Source organism: Marmota marmota, unplaced genomic scaffold (assembly GCF_001458135.2).
Source record: "Marmota marmota marmota unplaced genomic scaffold, marMar, whole genome shotgun sequence".
Classification (NCBI taxonomy): Eukaryota; Metazoa; Chordata; class Mammalia; order Rodentia; family Sciuridae; genus Marmota; species Marmota marmota.
The window spans coordinates 51,270-72,929 of record NW_026000139.1 but is presented as its reverse complement, the minus strand read 5'-3'; the positions used below and the strand labels follow the sequence as shown (position 1 = coordinate 72,929).

At 54.4% G+C, this 21,660-nt stretch overlaps 1 protein-coding gene across 7 annotated transcripts; it reads left to right on the top strand.

The window, feature by feature from the left end:
• Nucleotides 1-1,299: 1,299 nt before the first annotated feature.
• Nucleotides 1,300-21,198, top strand: Hnf1a (HNF1 homeobox A). Of its 7 annotated transcripts, XM_048785679.1 has the most exons (13): nucleotides 1,749-1,877; nucleotides 7,405-7,516; nucleotides 7,839-7,924; nucleotides 10,266-10,465; nucleotides 13,268-13,454; nucleotides 13,900-14,141; nucleotides 15,536-15,687; nucleotides 15,814-16,015; nucleotides 16,884-17,075; nucleotides 18,141-18,262; nucleotides 18,334-18,499; nucleotides 19,168-19,239; nucleotides 19,814-21,198. In XM_048785679.1, the coding sequence occupies exons 4-13, from the start codon at nucleotides 10,291-10,293 to the stop codon at nucleotides 19,939-19,941; spliced, it is 1,638 nt and encodes a 545-aa protein (XP_048641636.1). In that variant the 5' UTR covers nucleotides 1,749-1,877; nucleotides 7,405-7,516; nucleotides 7,839-7,924; nucleotides 10,266-10,290; the 3' UTR covers nucleotides 19,942-21,198. The 7 variants fall into 7 exon arrangements, with proteins under 7 accessions (XP_015360650.1, XP_015360648.1, XP_015360651.1 ...); XM_015505162.2 differs by lacking the exons at nucleotides 7,405-7,516; nucleotides 7,839-7,924 and having other exon boundaries at nucleotides 1,301-1,877; XM_015505163.2 differs by lacking the exons at nucleotides 7,405-7,516; nucleotides 7,839-7,924 and having other exon boundaries at nucleotides 1,303-1,877; nucleotides 18,355-18,499.
• The last annotated feature ends 462 nt before the right edge of the window (nucleotides 21,199-21,660 follow it).

The window sequence follows — 21,660 nt, the reverse complement described above, 5'->3', positions numbered from 1 at the left end:
ACCCCAGTGAAACTCCGGAGTTTCCAGGGGCTCAGGGAGGTTCCCGCGGTCAAAGCAGGTTCTGGTGACCCCAGCCCCAGCCGCGGGAACCACCCGGGTCTACCTTCTCTCTCCGTGGGTCTGCCTGTTCTGCAAATCTCGTGGAAATGGAACGAGGCCTGCTGTGACCAGCTTCTTCACTTAGCATGTCTGCAAGGTCCATACAGGCAGTGTCATGGGTCAAAACGTCATTTCTTATCACGACAGAATGATATACTATTGTATGTTGTACATCTTGCACTTTGTTAATTCATATGTTGATGGTAGTTATGTTGTTTTCTTTTGGGGGGGGGTCCTGGGGATTGAACTCAGGGGCACTGAGCCCCACCCCCAGCCCTGTTTTGCATTTTATTTAGAGACAGGGTCTCCCTGAGTTGCTTAGTGCCTAGATGTTGCTGAGGCTGGCTTTGAACTCGCGATCCTCCTGCCTCAGCCTCCTGAGCTGCTGGGATTGCAAGCGTGCGCCACCGCACCCGGCTGGATATTTATGTTTTCTCCCCACTTTTTGGCTACTATGAATAATGGTGCTGGGAATATCCGTGACGTTTTTTAGTTTGTTTGGTTTTGGTTTTGGTGGTGCTGGGGATCTGAGCCAGGGCCTCATGCATGCCAGACAGACGCTCTCCACTGAGCTCCAGCCCCAGGACTCGAACGTGAGAATTTTTGTATGGACACGTGCTTTTAGGGGTTTGCCTTGATTTTAATTTTTAAAATCCATTGCATAAAATCTTGATTACTAAGGTTGTGGGTGCCCCCTGAAAATTCGTACTGAGGCAAGTGCACACAGGTCTAATCCCTTCCTGTGTGACTTTGGCCACGTTGCTTCACCTCTCAGAGCCTAGATTTCCTCCTCTATAAAATGGAGACAATCCCTGCACCCACTCACAGTGAAGTAAAGGCACACGTTACAGACCCAGCGCCATCCCTGAGCACAGGCCTGGTGTAGTGTGAGAGGGTCCCCAAATGAACAGGACCTAGCTCTGTCCTTGACAGCTGGCCCAGTGGCCTAAAACTTCCTGTGGCTTCTATTCCCCTAAAGAAATGGGCTTTCTGCGTCCTTCTGCCTTAGCCTGACTTCCTGCAAGGCCCTGGGGGTGGGCCCCAATGCTGCCCCCTGGCTCCTAGCACCTTCTGTCCAGCTGCCATGGTCCCCCCTCCGCCTCCCCACCCTCCCCTGCCCACTCCCACCGAGGGCCACGCTCGGGCCCTCTGCGGCCATGAGGCCTGCACTCTGCAGGGCTGAAGTCCAAAGTTCAGTCCCCTCGCTAAGCACACGGATAAATATGAACCTTGGAGAATTTCCCCAGCTCCAATGTAAACAGCAGGCAGGGGCCTGATTCACCGGCCGCTGGGGCCAGGGTTGGGGGCTGGGGGTGCCCACTGGGCTTGGCTCGTGGGTTTGGGGGGGCAGCGGTGCAGGAGCCTGGCTCGTGGCTGCCGTCCGGCCAGTGGAGGCCCTCGGGCGGGGGAGGTGGCAGCTGGTGGCCCGGCCGCGTGGCCCTCGGCGGAGCCATGGTGGCCAAGCTGAGCCAGCTGCAGACCGAGCTCCTGGCCGCGCTGCTCGAGTCGGGCCTGAGCAAGGAGGCGCTGATCCAGGCCCTGGGGGAGCCGGGGCCCTACCTGCTGCCCGGAGAGGGTCCCCTGGACAAGGGGGAGGCCTGCGGCGCCGGTCGAGGGGAGCTGGCTGAGCTGCCCAACGGGCTGGGGGAGACGCGGGGCTCCGAGGATGACACGGACGACGACGGGGACGACTTCACGCCGCCCATCCTCAAAGAGCTGGAGAACCTCAGCCCCGAGGAGGCGGCCCACCAGAAGGCCGTGGTGGAGACCCTTCTGCAGTAAGGACCCCTCCCCGTCCCCAGCTGCCAGGAAGGAGCCCCCAGGGCCACCCTCCGCTCTGACCAGCCCCTCTGCCAAGTCCAGAGTCCTCCTGAGCCGTGGCCTTCAGCTTAGCCGTCGGGGAAGGGGACAGGGCCCAGGCCAGCGCTCGGGGGTCCCTGTTCAGAGGTTGGAGCCTCCAGACACCAAGAGCCACGGTCTTCAGCCGTGTCCTCGGGAAGTGGGGACAAGCCCTGGGGAAGCTCTGGGACAGGCACCCCAGACACCTGGAGAACAGAGGGGGTGGGAAATCCTTAGCCATGTGGCCCTTCGTACCCCCAGTCCCTGGCTCCCCACGAAGTGCTCAGATGGTCGGCCCCGGGGGCAGAAAGCACCTCTGGGAGGCAGAGCTGAGACTGGGGTTTTGGGGGGCTTCCCTGGCCCCCCCCACTGGGAAAGTCCAGGTCTTTCTTAGCTGAGGCAGAGGGGACTTCGGGGTGGGAACTCTTACCTCTCCTGCACCGCCACGGGTCCCCAGCAGGCTGCATGTTGAAGCCCCCCAGTACTGTCCTGTACCCCCATCCGCTGGCCTTCTCCCCACTCCTGGAGAACTGGGTGGGTCCCTGGCGATGCCTCCCCTCTCCCCAGCCGAGCTGCCCTGGTTACTAATTACCCACGCGCTTTATTATTTCTCTTTTGTTTTATAAATTTATAAACAGCAAAAGGCTCTGATAAGGGCTGTGATCATTAACTTGTAGGATCATGGCCCGCAGAGGCAGGAGCCACCCCCCAACCCCGCCGTGGGGGTGGAGAATGGGAGAATGGGGGGCACTGGGTTGGGGGAGAGCAACCTGGGGGCTACGGGACCACCAGTCCCCCAAGCTCCCTAGGCTCCCCGCTGACGGCCACTGTTCCTGCAGCCCGTCTGCCTGCCGAGGGGCCCTGTGTGTGATGTGGAGCTGAGCCCGGGGAGGAAGCTGTTGACCACTCTGCTTCACAGATGAGGAAACTGAGGCACGGAGCCGGAAGGCACTCTGGCCAGGAGCCAGGGCCCAGCTGGGGGTGGCTGAGGATTTGAGGGAGTGCTCCAAAGTGCTCTGTGGGGGACCGTCTTTTCTGTCCAAGTGCTGATCCCTGCTTGGGGTGGGGGAGGCTGGTGGAGGGACCTTCTCAGAGGCTCAGGGAGCCTCGTGGGGCCCTCGGCAGGGGGCAGGGGAGCAGCCAGGCCCCCGACTTGGCAGGAAGAGGAGGGCAAAGGCTGCGGCTCTGCAGGGGAGGGGCAAAGAGCCAGGCAAGGCCAGACCCAGGGCGAGGGCCACCTGGACAGGGTGGGGCTGGGCCTGACCTGCTCAGGGTCCCAGGTGGAACTGGGGGGCTTTGGGGAGAGGGCTGGGGTAAGGGGCACCAAGGGTCTTTCTTACCTGGCTCTGGGGGGCCTCTGGATCAGCAGCCCCTGTGGTGGGATGGTGGGGCGGGGGAGGCTTGTTCCACAGCATTTGGGGGGGAGCAGAGGTCAAAGTGTCCTTGGGGACCAGCAGAGATCTGGAAGCTGGGGGGAAGAGGGACAGCAGGGAGGAAAGGAGAGGCTGTCGGGGAGGCCGAGAGAGAGAGCAGAGGAGCCAGGAGGGGAGAGGGGTTCAGGCCCAGCTGGGAGAAGGGGCAGGGGAGAGAGCGAGGCACCCCAAGCTGGGAGGAGGCCGGAGTGCCTCCCTCCTGCCCCGATTGGGTTTTCTTTAATGCTAACAGCATGCTATTTACTTTCCATTTAAATTTGAGATGTTGCTATAAATTATCAACCAGCTCCTCGTTCCTGCAGAGTTTATAACTAACTACCTGGGTTACTTATTGTTCAGGTAACAAAAGGGATCTGAAACGCCCCAGGGATAAAAGGGGGGCCTTCAGCCTCAGCGCAGGGGAGAGGACCCCGGGGAGAGTGCTGGGGGACCCCTGATGGAGGCCTGGGCAGTGGAGAGGCTGAGGCTGGGGAGACCACAGAGGCAGGACCTGCAGCTGGAGATCTTTGTGTGGAGCAGGGGGTATCTGGGAAGAGGCAGGGAGGGTCCCATGTTTGAGGCCACAGCAGGAACCTGAGTTCTTCCCTCAGGTCTCCACCCTTAGTCCACTGTGTGACCTTTGGGAAGGCCCTCCCCTTCTTCTACCTCAGTTTCCTTATGTACAAAATAAAAGTAACCTGAATTCCCTGGTTCCACCCCGCTGCCAGCTGACCACCTTCCCTGGCCTCTTCTCTGGCCTCTTCCCTGGCCTCCACTCTTTCTCATTTTGCTCCCTTATGCTGACTTTGCTGCCCCTCAACACACAAGCTGATTCAACCTCTGGGCCTTTGCACATGCTGTCCCTATTGCTCAGAACCTCTTTTCCTGATCTTCCCGGCTTTTAGCTCCCTGGTTGCCCCATTCATAGGTGGGCCTCACCCCCATCTCTCTCCTTCACCACTTTCACCTTCCCTTTCACCTTCATTTAGTTATTATGATCATATTTGTTTTCTATCACCTGCCATGAAAATAGGTCTCCTTCACCACTCACACCTCCCAGCAGCAGCCCTGGGGCTGACCTGAGACATGTGGGAATGATGGACCAGTCTCCGAGGCCCTGAGAGCACCTAGCTAAGGGAGGTCCAGGGTTCCATCCTGAGCATCCTGCAGGCCCCCCCCCCCCCGGTCCTGAACAGCTCAAACCCCGAAGCTGGAGCTCTGTGCTCCTCCTCGTCACGCAGCGCCCAGGCACTGAGAGCTAGGAAGACAGTGGCTGAGGTGGGACAAAGGACCTGACTGGGGCCAGCCTGCCTGGCCCTCATCCCAGTTCTGTTCCAGCTCAGGCAGCTGGTTTCAGTTTTCTAAGCCTCAGTTTCCTCTGCAAAGTGGAGATGAAAACCACATTCCCACCCAGGATTGAATGGCATGGTGCCCGCAGAACTGTACATGGAGGACTCGCAGTGACGGGTAGCTGACCCTACTGTTTCAGGTGACCCCATTTTACAGACGATTCAATTAAGGTTCAGAGAGGCGAAGGACTCACCCAAGGTAACACTTCCAAGTACTGAGGCCAGGACTGGGCCTGCGGCATCCTATGCCCACTAGTGCGGAGCCCTGTGCCCATTAAACTCTGAGGCCCCCCAGGCTTCCAAATGCATGGGACTCGTTTCTCCCTCCTGAGGATCTCTGAGAGATGAGACATTTCTAGCCAGAGTTCACAGACAGGAAAACTGAGGCCAGGCTCCTTCCCAAGGCATTCCGATCCTGGGCAGCAGAGTTGAGATTCGGACTCAGATCTCAGGCCGGAGATGGGGGAATTCAGCTCCTCTTCTAGGGGAGCAGCCCTTCAGGCCAGTATCCCCCATTCCATGACCTTGGGGACCAGAGGACAAAAGGCCCAAAGTCTTGGCTGTCCGGTTGACCCCAGGGTGGGCAGAAGGCGAGAGCAGGAGGAGGTGGGCAGATCCTTGGGCTTCCTGGGCTCTGCGGGGAGGCCGGGTCTGAAGGACCACATGGTGGATGGGGATGTGAGGGTGAGGACCAGCATCACAGTATCCTACCCTTACTGAGCCCCTCCTGAGGGCCAGGCCTTGCTCCAAACCCTCCCTGAACGCTCCTGACAGGTGTGAGGGGGCATGGATCACCCGTGTTTCCGAGCAGTGAGGGCAGGTGAGCTCACACAGCTGCGGGATCTGAACCCAGCTTGGTGCGACTCTCAAACCCACTGGGGTCAAAGCAGGATGCACCTGGGGCCTCGGTCTCTTAGTTCTGAGCTGGGGAAGCTGTCCCGGGAAGGGTCAGGTCCTTGGAGACCAAGGGGGTGCATGAGTGTAAGAGAGGGAGTGACCGAGAGACAGAGACCAACTCAGTAGGTTCTAGAAAAAAGGAGCACTGGCGACTTTCCCCAGAAAAGGGAAAGGGAGGCCCTCTTAGCTTTTGTTTGCAGACTGACTGTTTTATTTTTATCCTTTGGTACTGAGGTGTGAACCCAGGGCTTTATCTATGAGTAGTTACATTCACAGCCTTTTAAATTCTTTTCTTTTAATTTTGAGACATCATTTTGCTAGATTGCTGAGGCTGGCCTCAAACTTGCAGATCCTCCTGCCTCAGCCGATCGAGTTGCTGGGATTTTAGTTACGCATCACGATGCCTGGCCTGATTGGCATTTTAAATTCATTTTTTTTTGTGCATTTGTTGTCTAACTTTACTAGGTGTTGTTCTTTATTATTATACCTCTGTTTTATTTATTTTTTTAATGTAGTACTGAGGTTTGAACCCAGTGCCTCACATGTGCTAGGCAAGTGCTCCACTGCTGAGCCACAACCCCAGTCCCAGGAATTGTTTAAAAATGGAAAGTTCTGCCAGGTGTGGTGGCACATACCTGTAATCCCAGTGTCTTGGGAGACTGAGGCAGGAGGATCTCAAATTCTGAGAGCCTCAGCAATTTAGTGAGGCCCTAAGCAACTCAGTGGGACTCTGTCTCTAAATAAAACATAAAAAGGGCTGGGGATAAGGCTCAGTGGTAAAGTGACCCTGGGTTCAATCCCTGGTACAAAGAAAGAAAGAAAGAAAGATCCTATTAACTGAGTTTAATGCTTCTGCTTGTCATTTTCCCCATCCAGGTAACTGTCCTATGTTTGTGGAAAGTGGCTGGACTTTTTTTATTTGACCTGGTGTGCAGGAGACAGAGGGAGAGAGAGAGAGAGAGGGGGAGAGAGAGAGAGAGAGAGAGAGAGAGAGGCAGAGAGAGACATGGGTCAGAGGGACAGCTACATAGATTTTCAATCTGAGCCCAAGAGAGGCCCTGGGGAGAGGACTGACCCCTATTCTTCAGGGAGGAAAGAAAGGGGAGGGAGGAGCAGGGAGCAGGAGGGGGCGGCTGCCACCAGGGGCAGGGGCGGGGAGGCCATCAGATAAACATGTTTGCCTGCTGCACAAGGCTGGACTTTGTACTGCCCTTCCCTCCTAGCTCTGAGTGGCACCCAGGGAAGGGGGAGGTGGCAGAGACTCCCAGGAGCCCCTGATCACAGAGCAAGAAGCCAGGGAGGGGCGGGCGGGCCCCAACAACACAAAATATTCTTGCACCCCAGTTAGGTCACCTTGACAGCAGCCTCACCTTCCTGAGCCTCGGTTCCTCACCAGGGGAGTGGGCATCCCAGTCGAGCCTGCTTCCTGGGTTATTGTGAGATTAAATGGTCACCCGAAGGACAGTGCTGGGCTCATGGCAAATAATCAAGGGTCATTAATTCTCATCATTGTCATTTTTTACACAAGTGGGACTTTGCAGTACTACGCTGACCAATTTAGACTTACCTGTCCCCACCTTCCTTTCCTCCCTGCTCTGCCGTCAGAGAACTGCTGATAAGGAGGAGGAAGTCAGAGGGTCCAAGTGACAAAGGCTGGGGTCCCTGATCCCTGTGGAGGGCACTGCCTCCTGAGGGAGCCAGGCAATCGCTGCTTCTTGGAGGGAGAGAAGGCTGTGGGGTGGCTTCTGAATCTAGGGGGTTGCAGTTTCATTTAAAATTGTCTATACAGTGGAGCCCTGTATCTGCAGGTTCTGAATCCTTGGCTGCTAAGTCTGCAGATTCAACCAACAGTGGATTGAAAATACTCGGAAAAAAATGTGTCCGTTTGGAACACAGAGAATTTTCTTGTCTGGATTCCCTAAAGAACACAGTGAACACCAATGTGCAAGGCAAATGGACACTTTCTTCATTAGAAAGAGGAGGAGGAGAGTCAACTATGGTAGTTACGGAAAATATCTGGGTTCAAATTCTGACTTTTCAATTAGAGAGTTGAGATCTTTGAGCAGACTGCTTAATATTGGTGGGCATCAAGGCTGGGGTTGTGGCTCAGTAGTAGAGCACTTGCCTAGCACATGCAAGGCCCTGGGTTCAATCCTCAGCACCACATAAGAATAAACAAATAAAATCAAGGCATTGTGTCCAACTACAACTAAAAAATAAAAATAAAAATATTTAAAAAAAAAAAGAACACAGTGAAATAATTAGTTCTACAGCACTGACGTTGTATTAGGTATTATAAGGAAGCTGGAGATGGCTCAGAGTATGCAGGTGAGTGTGGCAGGTTCTCTGCGAATACCATGGCATTTTATACAAGGGACTTGAGCATCCATGGATTTTGATGTCCAAGGGGGACCTGGCAGCGATCCCCCTTACTGAGGGACTGTATGAATTATAGTATATGATACAAAATTGCAATGTATCAAGTGATTTTAAAAGTACAGAAGAGCTACAGAGAAAACCGTCCCTCTCATCCTGTCCCCAGCCCCGCCCCCTGAGGGTCACCTGCATCTCCGGGTCCTGGCACGCCTTTCTGGTATTTCACATGTGCACAGTCAAACATGGAGAAAGCCTGTTTCACCGCCCTTTACATTTTACTCAAATGGGAAAAAACAAATTTTACACAAATAAAGCAGAGCGGACGTCCCTAACTGCTCCGGGGGGCTGCGCACAGGGCTTCTGCAGGGGCTCCCAGGGCGCAGTCAGGACGCAGCCTCTTTTTGCTGGACTGGTTGCTTGCTTGGGGTCTTCTGCCGGGGCAAGCAATGCAGCAAGAGTTGCCTTCTATGAGCGCCATGTGTCATGTGTGCAAACAGTGGAAGCCTCAGATTCTAGAAGCAGATCGCTGAGTCAAGCCGGGAGGGGAGAACGGGGGCTTTGGAATCACACAGATGTGGGTTCGAATCTCGGTTCCGCCAGTTCCAGCGCCGACGTCCTGATCTGCATTTCCGTTTGTACTGTAAGCGAGGGGTGGGGGCTTGGGGCAGAGCAAGAGAAGAGAGAATTGATACGGTATGGGCAGTCTGATCCCTTCTTTCCTCACAGGAAGACTCACAGTGAGCAGAGGATAGAGACATGGATCACAGGTGACCTCAGGCCCCTTGAGTCACTCTCCTGGAGAGCTTCAGTCCTCAGAGTGGGATTCCAGAACTCAGTTTTATTTTGGTTTTGGTGCTGGGAATCCAACCCGGAGCCTCGCACACGCTAGGCAAGCAATCTACTCCTGAGCTACATCCCAAGCCCTTTTTATTTTTTGTTTTGAGATAGGGTCTTGTGATGTTGCTCAGGCTGGACTCGAACTTGTGATCCTCTTGCTAGAATGACAGGCTGCTTTACTGTGCCCAGAAAAACACAGTTGTTGTTGTTATTGGTGGTACTGGGGATTGAATGCAGGAGTGCTCTACCACTGAGTGACATCTCCAGCCCCCTCCCCTCCTTTTTGAGAAAGGGTCTTGCTAAATTTCCGAGGCTGGCCTCAAACTTGTGATCCTCCTGCCTCAGCCTCCTGAGTCACTGGGATTCAGTGTGCACTACTGAGTCTGGATGAAAAAAAAAAACCATTTTGTTGTAATGAGGGTTCTGAATGCAGCCTGCAGCCTGGGTTCACCTGGGCCTCTGCTGGTGCCGTGGAGAGACTGGCTAGGCTGCTGCCAAGGGCTGAGGGCAGATTTCAGGCATTTTGACCCTATGATTTTGCCTGATGGGCTGACTTAGAACTGAATCCCTTTAGTTAGGGTGGGACCCTCTAGGCCAGCCTTGTGACCTTGGGCAAGAGACAAGTGTAATTCCGGCTCTCTGAATCTCAGTGATCCTGGCTGTAAGCCAGAAGGATCCACATTTCTGCTTTTTGTCCCCAGTGGGTATCCTCCATACCCATCCATCCTCTGTCCATCTGCCCACACATCATTTCATCAGCCCTTCCGTCTGCCCTTGGTTCCCCCTGTCTGTGAATCCATCTACTTACCCACGCACCCTCCCATCCGTCCTTCCAACCACTTATTCCCATGTTCCCCTATCAATGGCATATTCTAAGTCAGGCCCATTTTGGTGCTGAGAGGACAGTTCTTGCCCTCGAGGTGCTTACAGTTTCTCCAGGTGGGTAACACACATTTAACATTCCCAGGGCCAGGCCAGGTGCACACCTGCCATCCCAGCAGCTTGGGAGGCTGAGGCAGGAGGATCGCAAGTTCAAAGCCAGCCTCAGTGACTTAGCAAGGCCCTAAGCAACTCAGTGAGACTCTGTCTCTAAATAAAATATAAAAAAGGGCTGGGGGTGTGGTTCAGGGGTTAAGCACCCCTGGGTTCAATCCTGAGCACCAAAAAAAAAAAAAAAAATCTCAGAGAGGATGAGGATGAGGGGAGGAATCCGTGGGAGTCTGTTCATGCCTACATCTGTGTCCATCTGTCTGTGTGTCCTCAGGCCTGTGTCCTAGGGTGACCGTACCTTCCTGTTCCTGCCCGGTGCAGCTCCTGGGCTCTGTATCCACCTTCCTCCACAATCCCCACCCAGGTGCAGAGGAGGTCTCAGGTCCCCAGGCCCCAGCCTCACCTGCTGGTTGGCAGGGGTCACCCGGAAGCCCACAGAGCTGACCCCGTCCTCGCTCTCTCGCAGGGAGGACCCATGGCGCGTGGCGAAGATGGTCAAGTCCTACCTGCAGCAGCACAATATCCCGCAGCGGGAGGTGGTGGACACCACGGGCCTCAACCAGTCCCACCTGTCCCAGCACCTCAACAAGGGCACCCCCATGAAGACGCAGAAGCGCGCGGCCCTGTACACCTGGTACGTCCGCAAGCAGCGAGAGGTGGCGCAGCGTAAGTAACCACCCCAGCAGGTCCCCGGCCTCGAACCCACCTAGGGCGGGGCTGGAAGCTTCCCTGCCCCATTACACAGACAGGGAGACAGGAGCCAGCGGGACTCAATCCACATTTATTAAGGCACTCTGGGGGAGGGTGCAGGGTTGGTCCAGGGCGTCCAAAGATGGATGGACTGGACCCCTCCTGCCTTCCACGAACTCACTGTTTAGTGGGAAGGGGATGGAGACTGTTAGGTTACAGCGAGACATTATAACGTGGCAACAAAAACAACCATGAGATCTAGTATTTATTGAGCACTTACTTTGTGCCAGGCCCAGGGTAGAGTAGTCAGTATTTCAGAGTAGTGAGTTGACTGTGGAGGGGGGAGATTAATCTATTCTACCTCAGGGTGGCAGAGGTATCAGGAAGGTTCACACTGAAAGCATGACCTTTAGATAAGGTCTTCAGTGTGAGTCGAATTTTAACCTTTGGAGATGCAGGGAAGGGTGTTTCAAGCAGAGGAATGGCACCAGCAAAGGCTCAGAGGCAAGGGGGTACACTCCACTGATAAACTGGGAAGACCCGGGTACACAGTTACTCTGGGAATGGTGAGTCTCCTTATTAAGGCTTCCCTCCCCCCAAGTTCCCAGTGCACTTGCACGCTCTTCAGCTTCCATTTATATGTAAAATTTTGACCTTTCTTTTATTCATTTTCCAGGTCTTAAAAAAGGCAATATGTATTTGGTTTTAAAAAATGATAAAAATTAGGTGTCCTTCCCCTAAAGCAGCCACTGGCATTCCCAGGGTCCTGTGTATCCTTTCAGAGATATTGTATGCATATACTAGCTTTAGGTGTTTCTTTCCAGTCAATGGGAACATATTACACACAGTTTTGGCACCTTACTTTTTTCTCTCAGCAATAAAATTAAGCCTGTACATCTTCTTTTTTAAAAATATTTTTATAGTTGTAGATGGACACAATATCTTTATTTATGAGCTGAGGATCAAACCCAGGGCTTCATGCATTCGAGGCAAGCGCTCTACCACTGAGCTACAACCCAGGCCAATAAAATCAATCCTATATATCTTCTTATATCAGCATTGAGAGATTGATTGCACGCACGCACTCTCACTCGCTTGCTCTCTCTTTTTTTTTTTTTTGGTACCAGGGATTGAACCCCAGGGTGCTTAACTACTGAGCCACATCCCAGCCTTTCTATATTTTTTATTTAGAGACAAGGTCTTGCTAAGTTGCTGAGGCTGGCTTTGAACTGGAAGCCCTCCTGCCTTGCCTCAGTCCCCTAAACCTCTGGGATTACAGGTGTGTGCCACTGTGCCCCGCCTGACCTCATTCTTTTTAAGGGCTACTGGCTATTATTTGAAGGTACCTATAAGGGCTTATAGGGTTTTTCCAATCTGCTATTGCAATCACCTGCTGCAAAGAACATCCTATTTATACACGTTCATGCTCATGTGCGAGTCTGTCTGTAGGAAGAATTCCTAGAGTGGAATGCTGGGTCAGAGTAGGTACTTTGGAATCTTTGATAGATCCTAATGTAGCCAGCTGCACTCCTGTCATCCCAGCAACTCAGGAGGCTGAGGCCAGAGGATCCCAAGTTCAAGACCAGATTCAGCAATTTAGTGAGGCCCTAAGCAACTCAGTGAGACCCTGTCTCTAAATAAAAAGTAAAAAGGGCTGGGGTTGTGGCTTAGTGGTAGAGCACTTGTCTAGCACATGTGAGGCACTGGGTTCGATTATCAGCACCACATAAAGATAAATAAAGGTATTGTGTCTATTTACAACTAAAAAAATATTTTTTAAGAGAGAGAGAGAATTTTTTAATATTTATTTTTCAGTTTTTGGCGGACACAACATCTTTATTTTATTTTATTTTTTATGTGGAGCTGAGGATCGAACCCAGTGCCCCGTGCATGCCAGGCGAGCACGTTACCGCCACATCCCCAGCCCTAAAAAAATATTTTTAAAAAAGGGCTGGGATGTGGCTCACTGGTTAAGCACCTCTGAGTTCAATCTCTGGTACAAACAAAACAAAACAAAACACCTGCTCAGGAGGTTCCTTTTTTTTTTTCTCTTGGATTATCTGTTTTTTCTACTGATGGTTTTATAAGAGTTTCTTAAAATACACTCTGATTATAAGGCCTTTAAAAAAATTAAGTACTGTAAATATAATCTCCTGCTCTGTGGTTTGCCTTATACTCTAAATTGGATGTCATTTGATCAGCAAAAGTTCTTAGTTTTTAAGCTTATAGTTAGTTTTTGTGTCCTGTTTATGAAGTCTTTGTTTAACTCAAGGTCATAGAGAGATTCTCCTATATTTATCCTGATCATTTAATTTTTCCTGGCCAACATTTGCATTGTAAGCTTAATTTCCAGGTCTGGAGAGGTGACATGAGCTCTGAATCTGCTCAGGGGACAAGGTGCAAGTTTCTGCTTTCTTGTGTGGCCTTGGAAAATTAGATAACCTCCCTAAACCTCATTTCCCTCACCTATAAAATGGGGATAGTAAATGTGCCAAATCTGAACAATGCTAACGCTTACCCAGAGCCTTGTACTGAGGATTGGGAGATGACATCTTGGCTCAGTCGAAAAGTGTGCAGGGGTTGATTAGTGATGTCTGCCTGGGACACGGGTTAAGAAAGGGGCTGTGTGCTATGCTTGTTATTAATGGATTAGCTGATTAGATGGGACGAGCTGAGTTCTGGATATAAACTCCTCTGGTTCAGCCCCCTGGCAATGAGAGAATCGGGGGGGATGGTCAGGTGAACTGATGCCCTGCTCATGTCTTTCTGGGCCTGCAGAGTTCACCCATGCAGGGCAGGGTGGGCTGATTGAGGAGCCCACAGGTGACGAGCTGCCAACCAAGAAGGGGCGGAGGAACCGTTTTAAGTGGGGCCCAGCATCCCAGCAGATCCTGTTCCAGGCCTATGAGAGGCAGAAGAACCCCAGCAAGGAGGAGCGAGAGACCTTGGTGGAGGAGTGCAACAGGTGGAGTGGTGGTGGGGGTGGGGCTGCCTCAGGTGGGGCTGGGGCAAGGCCAGGAAGGTAACTCTGGATCTGAGGAGGGCTCCCCAGTTCTTGAGAGCTCCTGCTGTCAATGAATGTGGCTTGGCCCAAAGAGTTGTGAGGACTCAACAGCTGCTCAGTGTCTTGAACCTCATTCTATTCCTAGTGTCCCCCACCCACCAAGCAACCCTTTGGGTGAATATTCACCTCATTCCAACCTCTCCACAACCCCATGGCTGTTTTGCTCATATGATAACTGAGGTCAGAGAGGCTAAGTCACTTGCCCAAAGTCACACAGCAGAACTGGTATTAGAATCCAGATCTGCCAGCCCCCAACACTCAGGTAGAGCTCAACTTCTCAGGACCTTCCCCAGGAGAGGGCTTCTCTGCGCCCAGCTTGGAGGCTCATGGGTGGCCATTTCTGCAGGGCGGAGTGCATCCAGAGGGGAGTGTCACCGTCGCAGGCACAGGGGCTGGGTTCCAACCTTGTCACGGAGGTGCGTGTGTACAATTGGTTTGCCAATCGGCGCAAAGAAGAAGCCTTTCGGCACAAGCTGGCCATGGACACGTACAGCGGGCCCCCATCGGGGCCAGGCCCAGGACCCGCGCTGCCTGCCCATAGCTCCCCTGGCCTGCCCCCACCCGCCCTCTCCCCCAGTAAGGTCCACGGTGAGTGCTATCTGGGGGGTAGATTGGGACAGCGGGTAAAGGGGCAAGCGGGTGGGCTGCCCCAGTGGCAGTAGACACCCAAACCTCTGAGCACTTGTTGGTTCCACTTTATAAACCCAACACGCTCCCCCACACGTACTCCATGGACTCGTCCAGCCCATCCCACCCACCCGTCCTCCACCCGCATCCAGTCATTGCCCCGCTCCATCAGAGCTGACCACTTCACCTCATTCCACTCGCCCTCTTCAATTCCACTGAATCTGACTGGGGTCACTGACCTCAGTGGACCACGGTCACCTCAGATCCACTGACTCAAACCCTGTTAGTTCCACTGAATCCAATTCGGTTCCCTTCAATTGTGTTCAACTCATTATAGGACAGTTTAGCTCACTTAAGGTTGGCCTCGCTCAACCATTTCCCATTCAATCCACTCAGTTTAACTAAGTGAAGTTCAAGGCGATTTGCTTTAATTTTAAATTTGTTTAATTCAACTTGATCCTATTCAATTTGGGCTTCATTCAGCTCAACTTGATCAAGCTCAGCTCATTTTCGTTCAATTCAACTAGATATAAGTTTAATCCAGTCAGTTCTAGTTCATTCCATTGAGTCAAGTTCCCTCCAGTTTCCGTCCACTAGCTCCAGTGTAGCTCAGTTCCATAGTCATTCCTTGGGGTCTGCAAGAGGTGGGTTCCAGGACCCCCTGGAGATAGCAAAATCCAAAGATGTTCAAATTCCTTATATAAAACGGGGTAGTATTTGCATTTGAGCAGTTGGATCCTCTGTATTCTTTAAACCATCTCTAGATCATTTACAATATCTCAGACAAGGTAAATGCTCTGTAAATAGCAGTTACACTGTATCGTTTAGAGAAAAATGACAAGAAAAAAGTCCATTTGTGTCCACTACAGAGAAAAAAAAAAATGTTTTTTAAATATTTCAGTTGGCAGTTGGTTGAATTCAAGAATGTAGAGCCCACGGACATGCAGGGCTGACTGTAAAGCTTAATTCAACTTAATCCAATTCAGTTGGGCTTCATTCAGCTCAACTTAATCAAGCTCAGCTCATTTTCGTTCAATTCAACTAGATACAATTTAATTCAACTAGTTCCAGTTCATTCCATTCAGTTCCCTTCAGTTTACCTCCACTAGCTCCAATTCAGCTCAGTTCCATTCTCTTTTATTGAGCACCTACTGTATGCCAGGGATAGAACTAGGCAGCGGGCGACATGAAGCTGCAAGCACAGGCCAGGGCCTGGCCCAAGGTGATGCTCAGCAGTTTGCAGCTGCGGGAGGAAAGATGGGTCAGCTGACCTGAGCCAAGCCATGGAGTGACAAGGTCTGTGAGGGAGGAGGGGACAGGGAGGGTGCTGAGGCTGGACACTGTCCCCACTCCAGGCGTGCGCTATGGACAGCCTGCAACCAGTGAGGCAGCAGAGGTGCCCTCGAGCAGCGGTGGTTCCCTAGTGACAGTGTCCACCCCTTTGCACCAAGTGTCCCCCACAGGCCTGGAGCCCAGCCACAGCCTGCTGAGCACTGAAGCCAAGCTGGTGAGTGTCCCTGACCTGTGGCAAAAACCTTTCCAACCCCACTTTCCTTTGGCTAGGAGACCCCGGGGTGGTCCTCTGGGAGGCTGTTTGGGCCCCACCCTGACTCAGCTTGACTCCCCTTGGCAGGTCTCAGCCACTGGGGGCCCCCTGCCCCCTGTCAGCACGCTGACAGCGCTGCACAGCTTGGAGCAGACGTCGCCGGGCCTCAACCAGCAGCCCCAGAACCTCATCATGGCCTCGCTCCCTGGGGTCATGACCATCGGGCCCGGTGAGCCTGCCTCCCTGGGCTCCACGTTCACCAACACAGGCGCCTCCACCCTGGTCATTGGTAAGCTGGTGGGAAGCCGGGCACCTGGGCGGGCACCTGGGCGGCTGCTGCAAGTCCCCTGCAGAATCTAAGGGGTCATTCATTCATTTGTTCCTACCTACAACACGCACTGTCTTTTCTTGTCTTTCTGTTTTTGGGGATTGAACCCAGGGCCGCTGAACCACGGAGCCACATCCCCAGCCCTTTTTATATTTTATTTAGAGACAGGGTCTTGCTGAGGTGCTTAGGGCTGTGCTAAGTTGCTGAGGCTGGCCTTGAACTCACGATCCTCCTGCCTCAGCCTCCCAAGCTACTGGGATGACAGGTGTGTGCCACAGCGCCCAGTGCAACATGCATTTTCTGAGTGCACAAAGGAACCAAATCAACCCAAATCTCAGAGAGCCCAGTGTGGAAGGCAATGAGCACAACACAAAATCATATAGTACCTCAGATTAAAAGGTGGGGAAATAGCACAGGGTGAGGGGGGCATGGATACTTCCTATTTTTTTTTAAAGCCCAGAAAGCCTTCTTTTGCAGAAATTAGTATGCAAATACACAACAAGACAGAGAGGGGCTGCTGGGAGGGGGCAGCAGGAGCTGAGCCCAGGAGCGCTGCTCTGCTGGGGAACACCGGGGTTCCAGGGCACCCAGTCTGACAACCTGGGCAGACCTCCTCTCCATCAGCTAACGGGAGCTAAAGGCTCAAAGAGGGGGACTCGCCAGGGTCATGTAAGTTCCTGGTGGTTCAGTGCAGGCTGCTTCCTGACTGCCCCACCCTCCCCTCTTTTCATCTGGGGCTTTGGGAAGGGGGTTGGTGCCTCCGGGGGTCTGGGCTGAGTCAAGGGGACTTCGGGGTGGTGGCTCAGCTGACTCCACCCTCTTGCCCCAGGCCTGGCCTCCACTCAGGCACAGAGCGTGCCGGTCATCAACAGCATGGGCAGCAGCCTGACCACCCTGCAGCCGGTCCAGTTCTCGCAGCCGCTGCACCCTTCCTACCAGCAGCCTCTCATGTCACCCGTGCAGAGCCACGTGGCCCAGAGTCCCTTCATGGCCACCATGGCCCAACTGCAGGGTCCTCACGGTGAGAGCCCTTGCCCTGGGCTGGGGCAGGTTGGCCGTGCTGGGGGCAAGGGAAGCAGCAGCGTGGCAGGTGCCTTGTCTGGTGTGGGCACGAGCGCTTCTGGGACAGGGTAGCTGCAGGTCACCTTATGTCCCCACGCGTGAACACACATGGGCGTGTGCACATGTGCGGCTGGAGGCTGCATTTCAGTGTGCTCTGCGTGTTCAGAGGCTGTGCATCCCTCGGGGGGGGGGGCAGGCCACAGCCCTTTCTCTGGAAGCCTGGAGTTTGCTGGTTGTGACTTTAGAAGGGTAGCTAGGTGGAAATGCCACGTGTCACACACTGTTCCCATCCCGTCATCAAGGGGGTCTCTGCAGCAGTTCCATGAAGCAGGTTGGAGATTCAGTAACTTGTAGCCGGGTTTTGTGTTGGGGGGTAGCCGCCAAATGAGCCCTGGGGCCACACCATGGGAACCTCTGGGCTTCAGACCTCTTTGGAATGAGGAATTGTGATAAGGGCCGTAGACCCCTGTGTGTGTGCGCATGCATGCGTGTGTGTGCATGCGCGCGCACAGAGTTCAAAGTGTACATCTTTGTGTGCCTGTGATGTCAGGCTTCATCTGAGTCCCTGAGAAGTGTCTGTGTGCCTCTTGGGGGTGCTGAGGGGACACACTGACTTATGTGTTGGAGAGCTGTCCTGCAGATGGAGGCATTACTGTCCTCTGCCCTGCTCACCTGGATGGGGCCACCTGCCTTCTCTTCTGAGGCCTGCACTTATGCAACAGCACCTGTGCTTAGTACCGTGGTGCTTGTGCTTAGTACAACTGCACCTGCACCGTCCCTTCCTTTTCATGCCTGTGGGCTCTAGGTGGTATGAGGAACTGGAATTGGTCGCTGGCCTTCCCCAGGTTCCTCCCCATCAATTCCAGCTGAGCAGGTCTGGGTAAAGAAGAGGGCCCCCCTCCTGCCGGGGGCTGGGCATTCAGAAGGCCTCATGACCCCTTCCCCCACAGCCTGTTTTGAGGCCTCCCAGGGGAGTCCGGGGTGCCATGTCTGTATCCTCTTTCACTCCCTCTGTCCCCACCAGCTCTCTACAGCCACAAGCCTGAGGTGGCCCAGTACACCCACACAGGCCTGCTTCCGCAGACCATGCTCATCACCGACACCACCAACCTGAGTGCCCTCGCCAGCCTCACGCCCACCAAGCAGGTAAGGCACTGGCCTGTCTGGCCGTCCCGTGGCCTGTCCCAGAGCCTCTTGCTCCATGCACCAGGGCTCAGGGGACTGCTCTGGGCCCCCAGGTCTTCGCCTCGGACACTGATGCCTCCAGTGAGTCTGGGCTTCACGCGCCAGCCTCTCCAGCCACCACCATCCACATCCCCAATCAGGACCCTGCCAGCATCCAGCACCTGCAGCCTGCCCACAGGCTCAGTGCCAGCCCCACAGGTGAGTGGCGCTTGTCCCGTCCCTGCCCTGCTGTCCCTGAGTCGGGGTGTGGGGTGGGGTGTGCACAGAGGCAGGTGGGGGGCTAGTGTCCCAAACACGGCCTGGGTATCCAGAGTGCACCAGGTGTGTGCCCGGCCACAGGGAAACGGGGCCGAACTTATAGGACTAGGGATTGACTCAGTTAAGGACAAGACACGGCTCTGGAGAGGACGAGGAGCGAACTGGGCTGTGGACCAGAAGGGACCGGGATGTGTTTAGCTTGGCTCAGCTTTTAATATTCTTCAAATTAATGGGCAACATTTAAAAATCTGGAATTTTCACAGAGGAATCTGGCATTCTGGTTTCTCCTGGGGAACTGGGAGTCCATGTTCCCTCTCCCCAGTACAGGGTATGCCTTCCGGCCACTCTGACCCCACCCTCTCCTGGCCACATGCTAGTGACCCTGGAGGCCCCTGCCTGTGACCTATGGGTTTAGGAGCAGGCGCCTGGGAGTCGTGGGCTGCTGGGCACTGGGGCCTGCGCGGCCATCAGGACCCCTGAGTTTAGGCAGCTGCCCTCCCCGGAGGCCCTAGGTCCCCCAGCCCCGAGGGCTAGGCATTCCCAAGGGCACTCCATGCTTCAGCTCGTGCTCTACCCCATGGGGCATGCGCCTTATCCTCATTTTACAGAGGAGGAAGTGGACACTCGAGGTGACGGACCTGTCTCATCTACTGGGTGGCAGAGCCAGGACATGAACCCAGGTCCATCCCCAAAGCCCGTTCTCTCACCCCCATCCACCCGTCAGGGTTCCCCCAAGGCACAGGCCCAACAGGAAGCGCACTACACACGGGGAGAGTTCCTTTAGGGAACTGGTTTGTGGAACTGTGGGGCTGGCAAGTGTCCTCTGTGGCTGGTCACTCAGGAGTTAATGCTGTGGTCTTGAGGCAGAATAACCTCTTCTTTGGTAAACTTCAGCTTTTGCTCTTCAGGTCTGAGGCTGACAAGCTGAGGCCCAACCACACGATCAGGGCAACCCCCTTCACTTAGCAGCCAGCTGACCCTAGACCTTAACCACATCCGCGAAAGGTCTTCCTAGAAACAAAATCAGCCTGGTTCAGCTGGCTGAGCTGACTGCAGCTCCCATGCCATCTCGCCTGACCTCTGTAGTGTTCCCACTAACATATTGTGAGGAGGCTGCATTCTGGGTGGCCCCAGGTAGAGGCCTGGCACTGGGTTTCTGGAACCTCGGAGGCCCTGCCTCTCCTGCCTTGGGGGAGGTGTGTGGGGTGGGCCCAGGGTGTGGCCGGCAGCCAGCAGCCTCCCTTGCCCCCGCAGTGTCCGCCAGCAGCCTGGTGCTGTATCAGAGCTCCGACTCCACCAACGGCCACGGCCACCTGCTGCCATCCAACCACGGCGTCATTGAGACCTTCATCTCCACACAGATGGCCTCCTCCTCCCAGTGACCTCGGCAACTTCCTACCAGGGGCTGGGCCCTGGAACCTGCACTGCCTGCCTGGGGGGTGACAGGCAGCAGTCACCACCACCGGGAGCACTTCTGAGCCTGCCACAGGGCTGCTGTCTCCCCTCAGTCCCCACCTCTCCCTCTGCCAGCATTGGAAAGGTACGGTTCTGAGGAGCCTCAACCCGAGGAGATTGTCACTTGCCTAAGAGGGGACTGTGGAGAGTGGGAAGCAGAGCTTGTTCCTGGCGGGACCCTCTGTCTGCTGAAGTCGAAACTTGTTACTTGGAAGAGAAAGGGGCAGCCTTGGGCTCCTGTGCCCCCAACGCGGGCCTGTGGACAGCCCTGGGACTCATGGGGCTCTGGCAGCCACCTTCTCAAGGCACAAACCTGGGAGCTGTGACTCACTGAGCTCTGCAAGTCCCTGAGTCAGCCCTAGGTCAACGCAGCTGCATTGTCACCTCTGCCTCCACAGGCCACTCGGCCCTGCTGCAGGTCCTCCCAGGGAGTGAGACGTGTGCCCATTTGTACCCTTGCACCAGGCATGTCGCAAGGGGTTGCTTTCTCCCAGGCCTGGGGCTCAGCGCCCAAGCCCGAGGCAGCTCAGGCGAACCGGGAGGTCACGCAGGGCTCTCCTGCCGCCCTCACCCCAGCCACCTCCTCTCCACGGCCCCAGGACTTCTCATTTTCCTGGACATTTGCTCCTGATCCTCAAGCCTTCTGAAGCAGGCCTGGCATCTTGCCACTACCAGAAAGACCACTTTGGGGCTAAGGGGCCATCCTTGCTCCTGTGACCAGTTGTGTCAAGCCCAGGTCCCAGGGCAGCAGCTCCTCTGGCCTTGGGGCGCCTGCAGGCCCTTCCCTGGTTGGAGACGGGAGGTTACTGAGCTCCAAAGGCAGCAAGGCCTGAGCACCCGGCAGAGCTGGGGTGACCAAGGGAGAAGAGAGTGGCAAGATCAGCAAAGGGACCACCTGTGTGGTCGCACTGATGTTTGGAGCCCTGCTGGCTGAGGACTGGGGCCTAGGCAGTTGGCAACCACCCTGAGGAGTCTGAGGTCCTGAGTGTCATTGGGAAGGGCAAAGCAGCTGTGAGAACCTTGTCTCCTGGGCCTGTGGTGGAGAACCCAGGCCTCAGTGGGCAGCCTCTACCTGGGATTGAGCAAGGCTTCTGGGGAGACCCAGCACCTCTGTGGCTCATAGCCAGCTGGGGGGGAGGGACTATACATTTATTTAACTTTTAGTAAAATCTCTAAGAAATGTATGGAAACTCGTTGCTTGTTAATGAGTCTCCCAGCTGGGGGCTGGTCAAAAGGAGGGAGGCTGTGGCAGGCTGGGGCCTGAGGCCGGGAGACGGGCTGAGTGCGCATGCTCGCAGCTGCCTGGTGAGACTCAGGCAAGATGAGGAAGCCAGAGCCGCTACTTTGCAGGACACCCTGCTGCATGAAACCAGGTCCACAGGTGCTGGGACACTTCCTGAAGTCTCGAAGCTAGGTGAAGGGGCACTTGCAGGTAGGTGGGAGGATTCCACATGGGATGTCACTGAAAATAGTTCATGAGAATCCAGCATGACGGGGAGGACGTGCCCAACACATTCCAAGCACTGGGTACCTCCACAGTTTCCTTTTTTTCATTTTGTGCTGGGGACTGAACCCAGGGCCTTGTGCCTGCTAAACATGTGCTTTTCCACTGAGCTACATCCCCACTCTAACAATTTATTTTATTT

Bases quoted from the DNA above. Each gene is read 5' to 3' on its own strand.
- Hnf1a (XM_015505162.2), top strand. From the start codon at position 1,552: ATGGTGGCCAAGCTGAGCCAGCTGCAGACCGAGCTCCTGGCCGCGCTG. The intron at 14,142-15,535 runs GTGAGTGCTATC...TCCCCACTCCAG, and splicing joins CTCCCCCAGTAAGGTCCACG to GCGTGCGCTATGGACAGCCT. The intron at 18,263-18,333 runs GTAAGGCACTGG...ACCAGGGCTCAG, and splicing joins GCCTCACGCCCACCAAGCAG to GGGACTGCTCTGGGCCCCCA.